We start from the raw sequence: 18,964 nt of genomic DNA, 5'->3' as shown, positions 1-18,964 counted from the left end.
AAACTATGATTATAAATTGGGTGCACACCCTACAAATTCTGCGAGCGCCCATGCTTATGGGTCCCATTATACATTTTTGCTTAATTTCTAGACATTTAGATCCCTCGAAAGTATGGCTCAGGATTTTTGCAGACCCATGGGATTTCCAGACTTCAGAAAAGTTTTGGCAGTATCAATGATTATTTTCAAGTGATACTTTTTGATACCACTGACACAACCTTAATATATTTCATTTATAAATTTTGGAGATTAAGAAAACAAGATACTTTGAGTGTAACATGTGTGCAAGTCATGAATGTCCAAACATGATGAATTAATATGTGATAAAATTTACTGAGCGTAGACAAAATGAATGTCATCTCTTTCAGCAAAGCAACGGAAATACTATACTGAGAATTGAGTATATTTTCATTGCATATATGCCAGCTTTATTCACTAATTATTTACCTTTCTTGTTTCAGTGTCGCCATACTTGAAAACCTTGTCTATGGTAGCAAGTACAAAATTGCTTCACTTGTTGGAAGCATTCAGCACACCGTGGTTTTTGTTTTCGTCCCCAACAAACCATCATCTAGTCTTTTTCCTGTTGGAAATATTCAACAACATTATTCAGTACCAGTTTGATGGTAAGTAACTTTTTTTCCGGAATGTTGTTAGGTTTTTCCTCGGTTTGTGTTGAGTTCTAACCTATAAAAGTTTAAGTGCATCCATCCTGGTAAGTAAGGAGTTAGTTGTAATGATGTAAAAGTGATGTTTACTTTTTTGAGTGAGAGTAACTGTAAATAGTTACTTTTTAAAATAAGTTACTATTAACTTGTTTCTTTTTTTGAGGAAACAAGTAATTAAAGTAACAGTTACTTGTCCATATATTTCAATACTAATGAACATGGTTTAATAAAAAGAAAATAGAAACAAAATTGTATAATTGTGATATATTAATTTGTTGCAAGTACATAAATGTTTGGGGTAATGTACAGGGTGGCCCAAATGTCAGTTTCTCCTAGGAGAGAAAAAATTATGATACTTGTAGTAAGGAAATGTGCATTTATTGCTGGAGAAAGGTAAGAGAACAAACACATCTACGGTACATGTTCAACATGTTTCCCATCATTTGCCATACATTATAAGCAACGATGATACACAGATTCACATATCTTTGATAACAAACCCTTCTCTCAGGGGAAACTTACATTTGGGCCACCCTGTAGTTATTTTCAAGTATATTAATTTTATATGCTCTTCAGTAAGTGAATAACAGCTTAATAGCAGTTATGTATTCAACACATTCTGCAAAATACATATATATCAAAATAACTGTAATGGAGTTGCATTTCAAAAAGAGTAATTGTAACTGACTTATTTACCAAAGACAGAAGTACTCCTATGGACAGATGGACTAAGCAAAAGACCAGACTTAGTTATTGAACCACCCATTAGGAATTGAACCTCAGTATTCTCATTAGCAACCAAAGCCATACAGTAGAATTATTGTCTACTCTTCACAATCTACATTTAAAAGAAAAAAAAATGGTTACTAAAAATTTTGTGGATATTTGCAATTTTTTTTAAATTTGAATTATTTTATGCTAAACGAATTCCAACTAACCAAGTGCATATATTAAAAGGAGTTTATAAATATTGAACTTTGATCAGAATCAAAATTATGAATGTGCTTAATATACATTAGTATTATCAGAAAATTAATCATTGATAACAGCTGATACTCTTCTGTCCAACACTTTTGTGGAGTCTAAAATTTCTGGAAAATAATTTTTCTTGTATGTATGCATTGCTTGCATTGTAGGATTATTTCTCTTGTAGTTTACGGTTGTTACAAGCATAAAAACATATTTTTTCGTTGTGATGTTTCAGGAGAACACATGCTCCCTTCATCAGACATTTATTGTTAGTTTGATTAAAGATACAGGTTTTTGCAACAACACTGTGAGAAGAAATTGAGTTTGTAATTAAATATTTATCTCCTTTCAAAATACGAGTATTTTTAAGCAAAACTGTGGTAGATTGATATGTAACAGTTCAAATGGAAATTTGTTACAATTTTGAAGCATCTGGATTGGTAACGGTGGGAATGGGTAAAAGTATTGGCATAGGTAACAGTTGAAAGTGGTATTGACTTGGACCTAGTAATCATTTGTATATTATCGCTGCATAAATAATTAATTTGGTTAAATATGTCGCTTGACTAATGTTGTAATCTGTTTTCTTGTAGGAAATTCAAATTTAGTATACACTATTATAAGAAAGCGGCAGGTATTCCATGCTTTGGCTAACCTGCCATCAGACTACGGCACCATTTCAAAGTCACTGACAAAGAGATCCCGCAAACACCTTCCAAGCACTACATCCAGTGAAAACATTCGCGAGATGCCCATGGAAGGTTCACATCCTGCACAGCCAGCAGAACCAGGAACCCTGAAAGCTACCCTACCCGCCACGCCAGGTATGCTGATACAGTAGTTGCCTGCTTTTTGCATGAAGGGTTAAAAAAAAGATCTCTTCCTGTACTGTAGTAGATTGCTGTTTCAGATGTTTTTATCTATTTGTGTGCACCTTTATCAGGAGGAAATGAATTCTTGAAGTATGGATCCAAGTAAAGTATGTAGTTAGGAGGTGAAAGTCTTGTTTGCACTGAGGTCAGACCATAACATTTATACAGGACTCATCACCCCAACCCTAATTAAGGCCCATAGCTAGAATTGAGGGGAGGTAAAAAAGATAAAGTGACATGAAGGCACATTTAGGGGATGTGGGGATAGGGCCCCACACATTCTCGATCTCACCCATTTTGGAGATGATGTGATCAGCACCATGCCCCAGAGTTGCCCCCAGGTACCCATTGATTTGAGGCTGGGTGAACCCAATACCCACTTTATGCAGGAACAAGGACGGAAAAGTTCCGACCTTAGATCACCCTCACTTGGGTCTCTCCGTGGCTCTAGAATTGAGGTGAGAGGGAGCTTATTAATTAAGATTATTATGTGAATATACAATGTGCTTATTGTATTGTAATTATACAGGGTGTACCAAAAGTCCCATTACCCCCCCCCCCCCCCCCGTGAATTGTAGACAAACTTGCAAAATGTTATTTTAACATCATGCGTATGATGAGAGGATGGTATACCATTAAATATACAATGACCACCATTTACTCCAGATGATCTGTGTGCACACCGCTATTTTCATGGCACATTATTTTTTGCCTCCAGGTGCGATGTGAAATCCTCCGTAACATAAGATGTCAGATCTGGATTTCAGGTGGCCATTTTAAGAGAATACCTCAATGATGATTTCAGAGACAAATGGATTGGACGAGGATCGCCAAATTTAACAGCATCTCTAAAATGGCCACCCCAAAGTCCAAATCTGACATCTTGTGATAATGCGCTATGGGGACACATCAAACAGAAAGTCACCCATAATTGTTATCAGACAACTGGGGAACTTCAAGAAGCTGTTTGCAGTGCGTTTGGTTCCATCACCATGTTATATATTGTATTCGAGCTCTTTTGTTCACCAATGGTTGACTGTGGTGCAAAGAGTCCTTGGTTAAGTGTTGACCCAACATCATGACAATTGGGGATGTACTTCGAAAGCAATAGTAGGGGCATTCCACGAAAAGTCGGCCTACTCCATGTAAATATCAAAATGAATTAATCTGAAAATAATTAGTGTTTTAATTGCATTAAGATTTATATGTTTGTGAATGCATATAATTTGTATATTTCACCAACAAAAATTATTAGCATCTGTAGCCTATGTGCTTCACAGACAAATGAAATCAAATTTTGCTACATTTTTAAAGAGTCACACACGTAAAACATTTTCATTATTGCGTTTCATGCATTCAGGCTATATCTTTATACTAGAGTTGTTTTTATTTGTTAGCAGACACCACAAAGTACTTCATAATTCTATGAAATCACTTCATTGTGAATATTTTCATCCAATCTCAGTCCAATCCAGTCTAGAACCTCAAATTTTGTGTGTGAAATGTCACACACGTAACACTGGTTGATTTGGTGTTTTAAGTCCACTTTATGCACAATAAGGCTAATCGGGACTGGACCTATAGTTTAAAGTGGGATCCGAACCACTATGATGTGCCTCCACTGGGTATTGAACCCAGGACCCCTTGATTACAAGGTGACGACGCTACCACTGTACCATCGGAGAGCCACATGTAACACTGGAATGCCCCAGTAGTGGACTCCAGTCCTGGAAGGCATATAATAGTGGAGATGGTATTTGACATGCTGATCATGTGTCACCTAGTGAAAAGCTGTATGGCAATCCTTGGCCTTCAAAGAGCTCTTGAGGCACATATTCATAATGTCCTGTAAAGTGTTTCACTGTACTGTACAGATACATAACTGAACCTTTTTGTTGGATTGTGGTGGATCTTCTTCAGGAGTTGAGAAATAATTGCATTAAATTTTGATCACAAAGGAACAATCATAACGGGATGCCAAAATATGTTCATATTTATCTTTCTCTAAATATTGTTTTGGAATGCAATTGCAATTATGGTGCATTGTTTGTTGCAGGCATTGACAAGATGACAGAGAAGGAGTCTGCCCATCCTTCACCACATCAGCTGAGTGAACTGACTGTACCTAATGTGAATGGTGCTGTTGGGAGGGTCACCAACACCACTCCTGCAGCTGGTGACGAGGAAGAGAAGCCCCCTTCACCCCTTGAAAGTAGCAGAGAAAATGAAGTGCCTGGAGATGGGACTGAAATGGCGGCAGCAGTTCCACGTTCCAAAAGCATGGTGTGTTTTGCACTTAGAAACGTAGCATGTAAATTTGTCTTGTTTGTGTGTTATATAGTATTCTTATTCTGCAAATGTTCCAGGGCCAGTCATCATTAGGCACTCACTTTCAATATTTCAATATTGTGTATAATGGAAGACCTCAAATTAAAAATTCTCTCATTCTAAAGTTCATATTTCCATAACGTTAATGGCTGTAATTTTATAATGAATGCAGAGGATTGTACAATTTTTGATTTAACAGAAACAGTACCTATTGTACAGGTGGTGGACATTAAAATTGAAACACCGGTGATTACAGAACATGATGCTGGAGGGCTCAACTGCATCACCTGTTGGTCATGTACAGCGAAACAGGCATTCGGGCATATAGCTGTGTGCCTGCCAGTCACATTAGCACAGTAGTAGCTGGACTGCATGTTGAATATTTGGTTTTGCGCAGTACAATGGGCAACATATCAGAGGCCCAAAGAGGGCAAATTGTTGGTGCTTGTTTCGCTGGTGCATCAGTAACAGAGTTTACATTTGGAGAAGTCCATCCGAAACATACCAACCATTATGCTTAGTTCCCAGAGTGAAACGTGGGGTTGGATCCATGATGGTGTTGGGTGCAATATCATGGCAGTCTTTGGGACCACCGATCATTCTAGAGGGACATGTCACTGCCAAGGGCTATAGGGCCATTCTGGAGGACCATCTGCACACTATGGTGCAAATATTGTTCCCAGACTGTGGTGCAGTATTCCAGGATGATAATGCACCGATACACAATGCTAAACATGTCCATAGGGGTTCGATGAGCATGAACGTGATGTTGAACATCTGCCATGGCCTGCCCAGTCACCTGGACCCTGGATATTAACAAACCCTCATGGTGTCTTTTGAAGGATCGCATGCAGCAACGTTTCCCTCCACCAACAACATGTCGTGAACTCATCGGCGTCCTTCAGGAGGAATGGCTGTTAATCCCTCTCACCAATGGGCAGGACCTTTTTGGGTCCTTCCCCAGATGTGTTTCTGCAGGTGGCCCAACACCATACTAATAAAGGTTAGTGTCTGCGTTCCAGGTGTTTCAGTTTCAGTGTCCACCTCCTGTATATTTATACATTATTTATTAATTTTAATGCCCTGGTCAGAATTGAAACCTGGAATCTTCAATATTGAGAGTGTGGATCAACCATTCAGTGTGTTCGGTAACAGAGTTTTTTATAAGGTAATAAGCATTTACAGATGGGCTCCATCTTGAGGCACAATAGAATGATTTTTTTTCTAGTTGCCACCTACTATGCACATTGAAGATGATGTCAAGGAGATGGTCATTCAGTTTATTGAATATTTATTGTTAAGTTCTAGTTGTCAAAATGAGGGGAAGTACCTTCCTGAATCCACCTGTAGGGAGACCTAAAGAAAAAAAAGGGCACAGAATCACACTTTTTGCAGTTGAAATGCTATTTGTCCCTTTTTTGAAACACATTGTGCACTTACAGGCACTAAAATAATCTACATATATAATGATTGTATTAACCTAAAACCTATTTCTGTACTGCAAACTTTTGGATCTGATCACAGGAACAGAATAGACATTTAGGGCAATATCTGGGCTCTACTTATAAGACTTTAATATGAAACCAGTGGGATATCCATCATTTCCTGCTACCCTCTCAAAAAGGTAGCACCCCCTCCCCTCTCTTTGAATGCCAGTGAATGGAGGCACAGTCTTAATTATTTGTTCCCTGCCATTGCAGCCAGAGCCAGGATCGCCAACCCTTTCGCAGAAGTCCAGCGGATCAGAAGCTTCCCGGTCTGTGTTTTCCTCTGCATCCAAGTCTGAGATGGCCAACAGCAGACCTCTACAGAGAGCAGCATCACAGGTAGTTCATTTTCACTTTCTTATGAGAAGGTGTCCACAGGTTAAAGATTGAATGGAGATAATGTAAATGTTGCCGACAACAACTGGTGAGGTTATCTTCTGGACGATGCATTTACTGTGATGTTTTGTTTTGACCTTTCGCATGCAGCTGTGAGTGCTAAGTTTATGCAAACGATTCCCATTTTTTTTTCTCATGTCTCCCTGTGATTATTGGATGCACATCCTTTTTAATACTTTTAAAGGCTATGATGAGCTTCTTTATATATTAAGGACGGGACAGATTAATTGATACTCTATAGACATCGACCAATATAGACATATCGGTGCATCAGTAAAATTTTACCAACCTGACATATCTATAAATACATTATAGTTTAGTGCAAAATTCTGCCATTTTGTTAATATTTTTATACATATCAACTAGGACTGAGTCGATACCACTTTGAACCTGTACTGATGCTCTTTCTGATTCCAACAGATACCGATGCTTGAAAATTGTAACAATTAAAAGTTTTTTTTAAAGTACGGTAAAACTTCTCAATAACGGACAGGCCTGGGGGAAAAATAAATGTCCGTTATTAAGAAGTGTCTGGTATTCAGAAAAAAGTGTAAGCTATTACACAATAGGATAAGCATACAAAGTATGTACTTTGTGAACATAATGTTTTTTTTCCTACATTCAAGGAACAAAATACTGTACTACATACGGTGAATTTAAATTTACTAAAGTATCCCTACATACATTACAAATTTCAAATAAGAAAATACAGTACACATAGTGTAATCATTTGTTAAATTAATGCATTCAAAATGATACACTTCTCAAGATAACCACAAAGAATGCTGTCTACTGTCTGCACTTTTAAAAAGAAATATGTTCGGTGTAACATGAAACAATGCACACTAGTTCGAAATACTGGCCATTGTTGTGTTGAATTCCAGGAAGTGTGACTATTTTCTTTCAGGCTGTCCATTATTAAGAAGTTTTGTTTGCATTGGCGAGGTAGTTTTCAGTGTCCGCGTCTGTTATTAAGAATGTCCGTTATTGAGAAGTAATGTATTTCTGCCGGTTAATTTAAAAATGTCCTTAATTTAGAGGTTCATTAGGAGAAGTTTTACTGTATTGATTAATATTAGTGTGCGAGTATTTTACTCTAATTATGAGTGTCCATTTGCCAGAATATTACTTGAAAAAGTTAAAGATTACATCAGAGTATTAAAATACTTCTTATGAAATCACAAAATACAGTTTTTCCCCACACTATTGGTGCAAAATAAATGGAAAATGAATTTTGCATAATTTCCAGTGTAATTAGTCTCTGCAAAAGTGACACATGGCATTTTTGTGGTGACCGCAAAATACCAAGGTGCAGGAAAAGTATCGGCTCAGCCATAATATGAACATATAATTTTGCAATTTTTTTTTCAAAGGCAAAACTTATTGCTATCACCTGGTTGCATACATTCATTAAGAAGGTTAGGAAACTGATCATGTTCTTCAAGGCGCAATGCAATATTGTATCGGATTGCTAGAAAATTGATTATTGGTGTAGGTAAATTTTATATTCGTTATTTATTTACATCAGCAAAATGTTCATATCCGTCCTTTCCTGGTAGGTATTATGTCAAATAACAGTGCAATTCCAAAACTTTTTTTTTTAATAATTTAATTCCATTTATAGCTCTTCAAAGTGTATTGTAGTAAATGCAATGAACATTATTATTTATTAAGAATAGTTTGCAAGGATATAGCTCTTGCCAATTACACCAGATAAAAATGCAATGAAACAAGCAAAACTAAGGATTAACCTTTACCCACAACTAAATTTTGTTTGAGGTCTATCATTCTATTCCAGCTAATACGTAGTGGAATATTTTTTGCCCGTAATTTCTCCTGCATTCAGTGTGATGTTTAAATATGGTAATGCATTAATTAATATTCCTTACAAGTTTACTGCATTTGACGAACGAGGCTCTGGCGACTGGCCCTATGGCCAGTATAATTCTGTGTGTTGTCCTGTGTTTTGTCGCTATATGTGCTGAGTGCCTCTTTACAGCCTCAGCGTTTAACCAAGGTAAGGATATTTTAGTTTTCAGACACGATTCTATTTTTGTTATGATAAGGGGCTGGACCCCACATAGTGTGAAGGGTGCAAAATAGCCTTAGTGCTGACGCACCCAAAATTTTAATTTCAAATTCAAATTCAATTTACAGTATACCACCGTGAATATCCAATACAAACCTTTTTTGCTTTGGGGGAAATATTCTGTGAGTAATATTATTAAAAAGAAGTTAACAAACCTTTTAGACTAAAATGATTTTTTGAATATCTTGTACATCAAAGAATTCAACACATTTTGAGTTTGGAGCATGGAGCAGTATGTACTGCTTGTTTTATTAGTGCACCATGTAATTTTTGTAGGTTCATACCTTGGTATGTTTATCATGTAAACGTAAGGGAAACAATTACTGTTTGGTTTTTATGTTTGTTTTCTTTTGTACTTGAAATTATCTGGATGAAAACATGACCGTTTATGTATCTTTGTTTGCTTTTCTGATTACCAGGTGTGCCGGTTAATAATTCTTAATCCGAAAGAAAACAAGTGTATCTGGGGAGAAAGGTAACAAATGCTTTATTCAAAGTACGTGCCATCGCTATCTATACATTTTGCCGATCTGTCCGTCAAATTGTGGATGCCCTACCAGAAAAATCATTCAAATTTTGAGGTTATCCAGTCAGCAAGTCATTGTTCAACATCTTCGTAATTGTTGAAGTGTTGCTGGGAAAGTGAGTGAGACATCAATGAAAACAAGTGGTAGTCCGAAGGGGCTAAGTCTGGTGCGTATGGCAGGTGGGGCAAGAATTCCAAGCCAAGTGCAGAAATGGTGTGTCTGATGCCTTTCGCTGTGTGTGATGAGGCGTTGTCGTGCTGCAAAATCACGTTTCCATGTCTTGTCACCCAATCTGGATCTTTCCCATGGCATGAAGACGATCAGATATGGTTTGGCGACCAACATTTAACTTCTCTGCCAGTTGTTGTTGCGTTTGCATATCGTCTTTGTCCAACAGTGCTTGCAATTTGGAGTCTTGGAATTTTTTCGACTGGCCCGGGCAATCTTTGTCTTTCAAGTCGAAATCACCACTTTTGAATCGTCGAAACCAACGCACACACGCATCTTGCGTTAGAACATTGTCACCGTACGTTTCCACAAGCATACGATGGCTTTCACTCACGTTTTTCTTTTGATTGAACAAGAAAAGCAGGACGTGCCGCACATGCTCCTTATTTGGTTTGAAGGTAGACATGTTTACCACAAACCCAATATCACAATCACTCGCACTCGGTTGCACATCCACGGCATTTTGACAGGTACTGTCCTGGCAACACACTGACGTAACAGTTGAGACTGTGTAGCAACCCTTGCTTCCAGCGCCATCCAGCGACGAAATTAAGAATTATTAACCGGCACACCTGGTAATACCCTTCAATATCACAATGATGCAGATGTGATGGTAAGAAGATGACAAGGTATGCTGTCTAGGATGAGACATGAGAAATAAAGAATTATGGATTGTGGGTCTCCTCAATGGCATAATGGTAATGCTGTTGCCTTGTAATCAAGGAGTCTGGGGTTCGATACCTGGTGGAGCCACATTGCATGGTTTTTCTTATCCCACTTATGCTTTTATGTTTAGTCCTATGTGAGTATAAAGTGGACGTGAAACAAACTTCGGCAATTATGTATTATTTGTGAATATTCTAGACAATATGGACAATTTACCTTGTAATAGTCTTACAGAAATGCTTTATTTTTGAAGTAGTAAATAATTTTATATAAGTATTTCTACCAGGATATAATTGGGCCAGATAAGTATGTTGTCTTGGCAAGTATACGTGTTTTTTTTTTGTTGTTGTTTTTCTTCCTTTGTGAATCTGTGTACAGATTTTTATGAAAAGAGGCTACAATAACTAATGCGGAGCCAACACCACTTTGAACCTGTGCCCATACCGATTCCCACCAGCACTCTTGTTTGAAAATTGTAATAACAGAGTTGTTCAAAATATTGATTAATACTGTATGCCTAATTTTGCCCAGAGTTTTGCTTTAAAACATACAAGAATTACATCAGAATATCCAAATACATATTATGTAATCACAAAATATATTTTTTCACACAAATCTGGTGTTAAATAAAAATAAACTTTGAATTTTGCATAATTTCCAGTAGGGATGGGACGATATGAAATTTTGGCCGATACCAATAAAGTACCGATATAAAATTTACCGATACCGATAACCGATATTCTACCGATCCGATATAAAATTTGAAATGGTCCTGGAAGAACCTGAAAGGTTCATTGACCTTAAAAAAATGTGTGTTTCAAAGTGACTACAGTGCAAGAGAAATTGCATATTTAGACATTTACTTTCTAAAAAATTAGGGCATTGAGATTATCCATAAAAATTACAACAAAAATGGCATAATTTTGCACTAAACTATCAGATATTTATCGATATATCAGATCGGTAAAATAATCGGTAATTTTACCGATACACCGATATGCCTATATCGGCCGATACCGATAGAGTACCGATTAATTGGTCCCATCCCTAATTTCCAGGATGGTTAGACTGTGGAAGTGTTGTGTAGCATTTTTGCGCACCCTGTGAAAATCGAAAATGCCAGAAAAGTACCAATCAATACTTTCTGAAACCAATAGCACTAATATCAACTCAGCCCTCTGGAGTTCAAGCAATACGTATGCAAGATCACACTTCAGGATTAATTATCTTTCTAATTAGAAGAATCTAAGATTAATCAAGATCTTTTGATTAAGAGATAGGTTTATTTCATAGAAAGTTCAATTGGTTGGAAGATTATATTTGTGGTATTTATTTCTTTATTATTTCAGGTAAGATAGCATTTTAATTTCAGTGAATTACACTTTATTCGAGTACTAAAAATGTACAATATTTTGTTTCATCTCTGTTCTCTATATTGGAAGAGACCATGTGTGAGCACATTTTTTACATGTATAATGTGTGTTTTCCTCTTTTTGTATTTTTGCATGCCACTGGTTTTGTTTTTGTTTTGTTTGTTTCTTTTGTGGGTTGATGAAGGTACCAGATCTTTTGTTTGTGTTTGTGAGAAGGTTGGGGTGTATTTTTTATAGATGTGGGATTGCTATTCTGCTTGCAATGCTGTAACCTTTGTCTATGTTGTTTTTATTTTGTTTTTATTGCCCTGCTTAGCCGCTTGTCTTTTGTTTTTTTTCCCTTCGTGCTTTGCTGTTTTTAGCGCCAAAGTATTCGGCTGATGGAGGCCCATTCTCTTGTCCAGGGCGGTTCTGGAAGCCAGTGGGTCCCCACATCAGACTGGGTTCAGAGCTGGAAGGGCAAGCTCCCCCTCCAGACCATCATGAGGTTGCTGCAGGTGCTTGTACCACAAGTGGAGAAGATCTGTATAGACAAGTAAGTATAAACCTTTATTGAATGGGGCATCTCCTGCCTGTAAGCCTCTTGGTATGTGAGGTTTTCAAGCATGCCCTATTCAAAAATATAAAGAGGGAAAACTGTACCGTTGACAGTTGAGGTTGTTTCTTATCCCCTCAAAGTATCATGCTCTTGTGGGAAGGGAAATTATAATATCCCATTCCCTCCCCCCAAAATGAATCGGAAGAAGAAAAGTTACATTTTTCAAAAAAGTTCTAATTGAATAACCCCCCGAGATCTCCACAAAAAACTCATGTGAATAAAAAAAATCTAAAATGTCGTACTCGCAGGACAGTAGTTCATTTCCAAAAATTTTAATTTGATCATGCAATATTAAAAACAAAAGAAGCCTGGTAGTTGCCTGTAAGTGCCTGAGTCTATCATTAAGCTAGATAAATTTTGTTTTATAGTAAGTACTGTGAATATATGTTGTGCATTAAATAGAGTCAAACAAGGGTGGTTAAAAAAAAATTTAAAAAATAGGGAATTTTGATTTTTTAAAGTATTTTGTGTGGAGGTAGGTATTGCATAATTTCATGTATCTACAAATGAACCAAAGGGGGAAAAAAAGTAGTGTAATAAAGGTAAATTTTCCCGTGCACTATGCACCATGCCATGAGGCATATATTTGGGAGATGTGGGGGTCAGGGCCCCATTCATTCTTCGATCTCGACCATGTTGGAGGTGATGTGGTCAGTACCACTTGCTGACTGCCTTTATTCCCCAGTGTTGTCCCCGAGGTACCCATTTATTTAAGGCTGGGTACACCATGAGCCACTTTATTTAGGGACAAGGGTAAAAAAATTCCAACGTTGGATCACCCACCCTGGGAATTGAACCCAGGTCTCTCATTTGGCAGTCAGATGCCCTACCGATTAAATCACTGTGGCTCCAGTGTTAGAATAAGTGTTGCTCTAGACAATGGATAATGTCCAATTAACATTCAGAATTATTTGGTTATCTTTTATAAATAAAATATTGAATGATTCTTTAATGTTCAGTTCTATATTTTCTTTTGCACTATGTGACTTCTTACATCCCAACATGATGTGTATCATTTTTATCTCCTGGAAAAGACTGTTAAAACAATGGAAATATTAGTTTTTCTTGTATGTATGCATTGCATTGCTTGCATTGTAGAATTATTTTCTGTAGTTTACGGTTATTACAACTTATTATTATAAGTTGTTCATGTTCAAAGGATTATGTAGGACAAACAGCAAGGAAAATGGCAATAAGATGGCACAAACACGATTTAGACATTATAAATCTAAACCCAAGAACAGGTTTGTCAGCTCACATCATCAAACATAAGCATTTGATTAAAAAGAGAAGGGTTTTAAAAAGATTGACGGGAAACAGAGTTGAATGTCTGGGAAGCTTCGTTCATTGCAGAAGAACACTGGAATAAATTAAATAATGAAAATGGTAACATAGATCCAGTATGGAGTTTTATTTTTCACAAATGAAGTAAGCCACCACCATCTTTAAAATTTAATGTAACAGAAAACATCAAGAGACTTTGTGAAAACAATGAAGACTTTGAATTACCTGATGATATTTGGGATTCATAATTTTAAATAAAAAATAATGTGATCAAATTTTTTTTTATTTGAAATAAAAATAAAATAGACTGCTTCTTTTCACAGTTAAGTTGCTATGTTACAACAATGTAACATTGACAACATCATTTATATAAGGGATTCTTTTTGTTTAAAAAATTGCTAACCATTGTTATAACTGTATCTTTAGTCAAAATATAAATAAATGTCTGATGAAGGGAGCATGTGTTCTCCTGAAACGTCACAAGGAAAAACTGTTTTCTTATGCTTGTAATAACCGTAAACTACAGGAAAATAATGGAAATATTGTCCTCAAAAACTTGCACATGCCAGACCAAGTAATAAATGTAAGAAAACTAATCATTTTTTTTTCTTCTTTATTTTGCATTTTTTATGTACAAGCCTTTAGCACTTCTTGCTGTCTAATACATGTGGAGAATGTTACAGGATTTTTATTATTTCCAGGGGCTTGACAGATGAGAGTGAAATTCTGAAGTTCCTGCAACATGGAACGCTCGTGGGATTGCTTCCTGTTCCACATCCCATTCTTATCCGCAAGTACCAGGCTAATTCAGGAACCACCACTTGGTTCCGAACCTACATGTGGGGAGTCATCTACCTCAGGTGAGTAATAGATCAAATATCAGGACTTTGGAAGTAGACATTTGTATCATATGGAGGCTTCAGGCTATATTGTTTAAGTATTTCTTATGTGAATAGAAGTAAACAAATGAAGGAGAAACAAAGCATCACCCACACCTTTATGTGCACAATGGAATCTGAGGTGTGCTACTTCATGCTTTACATACCACACACAAATATATATAATATATTTAATGAGAACCAGCAACGCATGACTAAGATTCTCATCATTTCTCTGGAACATCTCTTGTTTACATGTTTTATTTTCTTTTATTTATACACATATGGAGCTGTCACACCTGCATTTCAATGCAATGCAAGCATTGTATGTGGATCAAAAGTTTTTATTATTATTTATCTACTTATTGGCTCTTAAAACAGTAGAATTTATTAATGATAGGATACCATATGCAGTTTTACAGGGTAGGTGGTGTAAATTATTTTAATAAACATACATGCACCAACGGAAGATAAAGATGATAATACTAAAGATGATTTTTATACAGAGTTAGAACAGGTCTTTGATAAATTTTCTCAGTATAATATCAAAATTCTGTTAGGTGACTGTAATGCACAGATTGGCAAAGAAGAGACATTTAAACACACGATTGGTAAAGAAAGTCTTCATGAATTAAGTAATGATAATGGTATAAGATTGATTACTTTTGAAACCTCAAAGAATTTAATTGTGAAAAGTACCACTTTTCAACATAAAGATATCCATAAATATACCTGGTCTTCTCCAGATGGTAAAACTCATAATCAGATAGATCATATTCTCATTGATAAGAGAAGGCATACTAGTGTAATTGACGTTCGTACACATAGAGGTGCTGACTGTGCCAGTGACCATTATTTAGTAATTGCTATATTAAGAGAAAGACTCTCAGTGATAAATCATAAGCAACAAAATCTAAAAGTTCTGAAATTTGATACAGGAAAGTTTACTGATGAAAGAATTAAATGCAATGCAAGCATTGTATGTGGATCAAAAGTTTTTATTATTATTTATCTACTTATTGGCTCTTAAAACAGTAGAATTTATTAATGATAGGTTATCATATGCAGTTTTACAGGGTAGGTGGTGTAAAATTATTTTAATAAACATACATGCACCAACGGAAGATAAAGATGATAATACTAAAGATGATTTTTATACAGAGTTAGAACAGGTCTTTGATAAATTTTCTCAGTATAATATCAAAATTCTGTTAGGTGACTGTAATGCACAGATTGGCAAAGAAGAGACATTTAAACACACGATTGGTAAAGAAAGTCTTCATGAATTAAGTAATGATAATGGTATAAGATTGATTACTTTTGAAACCTCAAAGAATTTAATTGTGAAAAGTACCACTTTTCAACATAAAGATATCCATAAATATACCTGGTCTTCTCCAGATGGTAAAACTCATAATCAGATAGATCATATTCTCATTGATAAGAGAAGGCATACTAGTGTAATTGACGTTCGTACACATAGAGGTGCTGACTGTGCCAGTGACCATTATTTAGTAATTGCTATATTAAGAGAAAGACTCTCAGTGATAAATCATAAGCAACAAAATCTAAAAGTTCTAAAATTTGATACAGGAAAGTTTACTGATGAGAGAATTAAGAAAGATTACCAAATTAAACTGTCAAATAGATTTGATGTTTTGCAGGATTTAAATGATGATGAAAATGTAAATGAAACAGACGTAAATAAGAATTGGGAGCACATACGTAATGCAATAGAATCAGCAGCTAAAGAAAGTATAGGATACCATAAACCGAGAAAAAGTAAGCCATGGTTTGATAATGAATGTCATAATCTAATAGAAATAAGAAATCAGGCTAGACTTAGGTGGTTAAATAACTCGGATGATACAAATCTAAACAATTATAATAGAATAAAGCGAGAAGTTAACTGCACGTTTAGAAGTAAAAAAAGAGATTACTTGAAAAGCAAAATTAATGAAATTGAAACAAACAGCAAAAATAAAAATATCACAGATTTATATAAAGGTGTAAATGAGTTTAGAAAGGGGTGGCAACCTAAAGTAAACTTGATAAAAGATAAAGACAGTGATTTTCTAGCTGACCCAAGCGATATTCTAAATAGATGGAAGAACTACTTTAATGACCTTTTAAATGTCCATGTAGGAGATAAATCAGAAGTAAATGAAGTACACACAGCAGAACCTTTAGTTCCAGAACCTAACTTGACTGAAGTTAAAGATGCTATTAAAAGGCTAAAGAATAACAAAGCACCTGGCATTGATTTAATACCAGCTGAGTTAATTAAATATGGAGGAAATTCGTTAATATGTCAAATTCATAAATTAATTTGTTTAATATGGAATAAAGAAGAAATGCCTCAACAGTGGAAAGAATCCATAATTGTTCCTGTGTTTTAAAAAGGTGATAAAATGAACTGCAATAATTACCGTGGAATTTCTCTACTCTCAACAACATATAAAATATTATCTAACATTCTTTTAACAAGACTAACACCATATGCTAATGAAATTATAGGTGATTATCAATGTGGATTTAAACGTAACAGATCAAATTTTTCACATCAGACAGACACTTGAGAAAAAGTGGGAATATAATCAAAATGTCCATCAGCTATCCATTGATTTCAAAAAAGCATATGATTCGGTCAAAAGAGATAAATTATATAATATATTAGTAGAGTTTGGAATACCTAAGAAGCTTGTTAGTATGATAAAAGTATGCACCAGTGAAACAGAAAGTAAAATTCGTGTGGGTATTAATATGTCTGACAAATTTACAATTCATGATGGGTTAAAACAAGGAGATGCATTATCTCCATTGCTCTTTAATTTTGCCTTAGAATATGCTGTTAGGAAGGTAAAAGAAACTAAAGAAGGACTAAAATTAAATGGTGTGACTCAGTTGTTAGCATATGCAGATGATGTAGACTTATTAGGGGATGATGTGAATACAATTAAGAAAAATGCTAAAATATTTTTCAAAACTGCTAAAGAGATAGGTTTGGAAGTTAACAAAGAGAAAACTAAATATATGCTTTCAGGCCGAAACCAAGTGTTAGGTAATAATCAAAATCTAATTATTGATAACAACTCGTTTGAACCAGTTTTCAAATTCAAGTACTTAGGAGTAATATTAACAAATGAAAATTATGTTAAAGAGGAAATAAAAAGTAGGCTTAATTCAGGAAATGCATGTTACTTTTCTCTTCATAAACTTTTGTCTTCTCGTTTAATATCTAAGAAACTAAAAGTTAAAGTATACAAAACAATAATTTTGCCTGTAGTATTATATGGATGTGAAACTTGGTCCCTTACATTGAAAGAGGAACATAAATTGAGAGTATTGGAAAATAAGATCCTTAGAAAATCTTTGGACCTAAGAGGGATGAGGAGACAGGTGAGTGGAGGTTACATAATTTAGAACTACATAATTTGTATTCATGTCCAGATATTATTAGAATAATTAAATCAAGAAGACTTAGGTGGGCAGGCCATGTGGCACGAATGGGAGAGGAAAGAGGAGTTTACAGGATTCTTGTTGGGAAACCTGATGGTAAGAGACCTGTAGGAAGGCCAAGACGAAGATGGAGGGACAACGTTGAGATAGACCTATAAGAAATCGGTAGGGATGGAAAAGAGTATATAGAACTTGCTCAAGATAGGGACAGATGGAAGGCCTGTGTTGCTGCAGCCATGAACCTTCGGGTTTAAGATGGCTAGGGAGTTAGTTTTAGTTAGTTGGTAGTTAGTTTATTTATCTACGTATTTAATTAAATGAATTTGAATTTAAGAGCATGGATTTTTCAAGTATTATGATATGTGTCTAAAACACCAACGAAACAACACATTACAATATTTTCACATTTTTAAGTTTTATGAACACGTAATGCTTAAAATAGCATTCATCATAAGTCTTCCTTTTTATTGTGTGCTCAGGGAAAGTTATTTTTTGCCTATTTCTCAGACTTATCCAGACTCATAATTTTTCATGTCAGTAATTGGTATCTTAAAAACAAAATCATTTTAATTCATGCTAGTGAACCAGCCTGAAATCAACTATGGGCAAATTGGTCATGTCATATACATTATTGCACCTATGCGAATCAATAGCTTTCTGTGAATTATGAACATCAATATGTGAAAAAAATAGATTTTTTCACAAGTTTCTCAGAATTATTATATATATTTGTGTAAAAAATGACAATCTTTTAACGAGAACCAGCAATGCTTGACTAAGATTATCATCATTTCTCTAGAACATCTCTTGTTTTCATGTTCTCTTTTCTTTTATTTATACACATATGGATCTGTCATACCTGAATTTCAATGCAATGCAAGCATTGTATGGGTATGAAAAGTTTTTATTATTATTATTTATCTACGTATTTAATTAAATGAATTTGAATTTAAAAGCGTGGATTTTTCAAGTATTATGATATGTGTCTAAAACACCAAATGAGAATTGTTTGTCATAGAAGGTTGGTGTTGGATGTATTCTGATTGGAATAGCAAGGGCTTCCACAGGAAGTTAAATTTGTTTGTCCCACCCTCATACAAACGTGATTAGATTTACTTACGTGAGATTTAGAAGATTTCACA

At 35.3% G+C, this 18,964-nt stretch overlaps 1 protein-coding gene across 2 annotated transcripts in view; it reads left to right on the top strand.

The window, feature by feature from the left end:
- LOC145999049 (protein HID1) overlaps positions 1-18,964 on the top strand; it is a 50,104-nt gene that overhangs the window by 19,908 nt on the left and 11,232 nt on the right. The window contains exons 11-16 of one of the 2 annotated variants that reach the window (XM_083135987.1): positions 462-626; positions 2,231-2,461; positions 4,566-4,792; positions 6,538-6,663; positions 12,008-12,138; positions 14,187-14,345. In XM_083135987.1, the coding sequence (XP_082992113.1) occupies positions 462-626; positions 2,231-2,461; positions 4,566-4,792; positions 6,538-6,663; positions 12,008-12,138; positions 14,187-14,345 (1,039 nt within the window). Of the gene's footprint in view, positions 1-461; positions 627-2,230; positions 2,462-4,565; positions 4,793-6,537; positions 6,664-11,965; positions 12,139-14,186; positions 14,346-18,964 lie in introns of both variants that reach the window. The other variant, XM_083135986.1, reaches the window with a different exon arrangement.

This window comes from Lepisma saccharinum, chromosome 14, assembly GCF_977018435.1.
Source record: "Lepisma saccharinum chromosome 14, izLepSacc3.1, whole genome shotgun sequence".
Classification (NCBI taxonomy): domain Eukaryota; kingdom Metazoa; phylum Arthropoda; class Insecta; order Zygentoma; family Lepismatidae; genus Lepisma; species Lepisma saccharinum.
The sequence above is the reverse complement of the archived record's forward strand: the minus strand, read 5'-3'. Positions and strand labels throughout refer to the sequence as shown.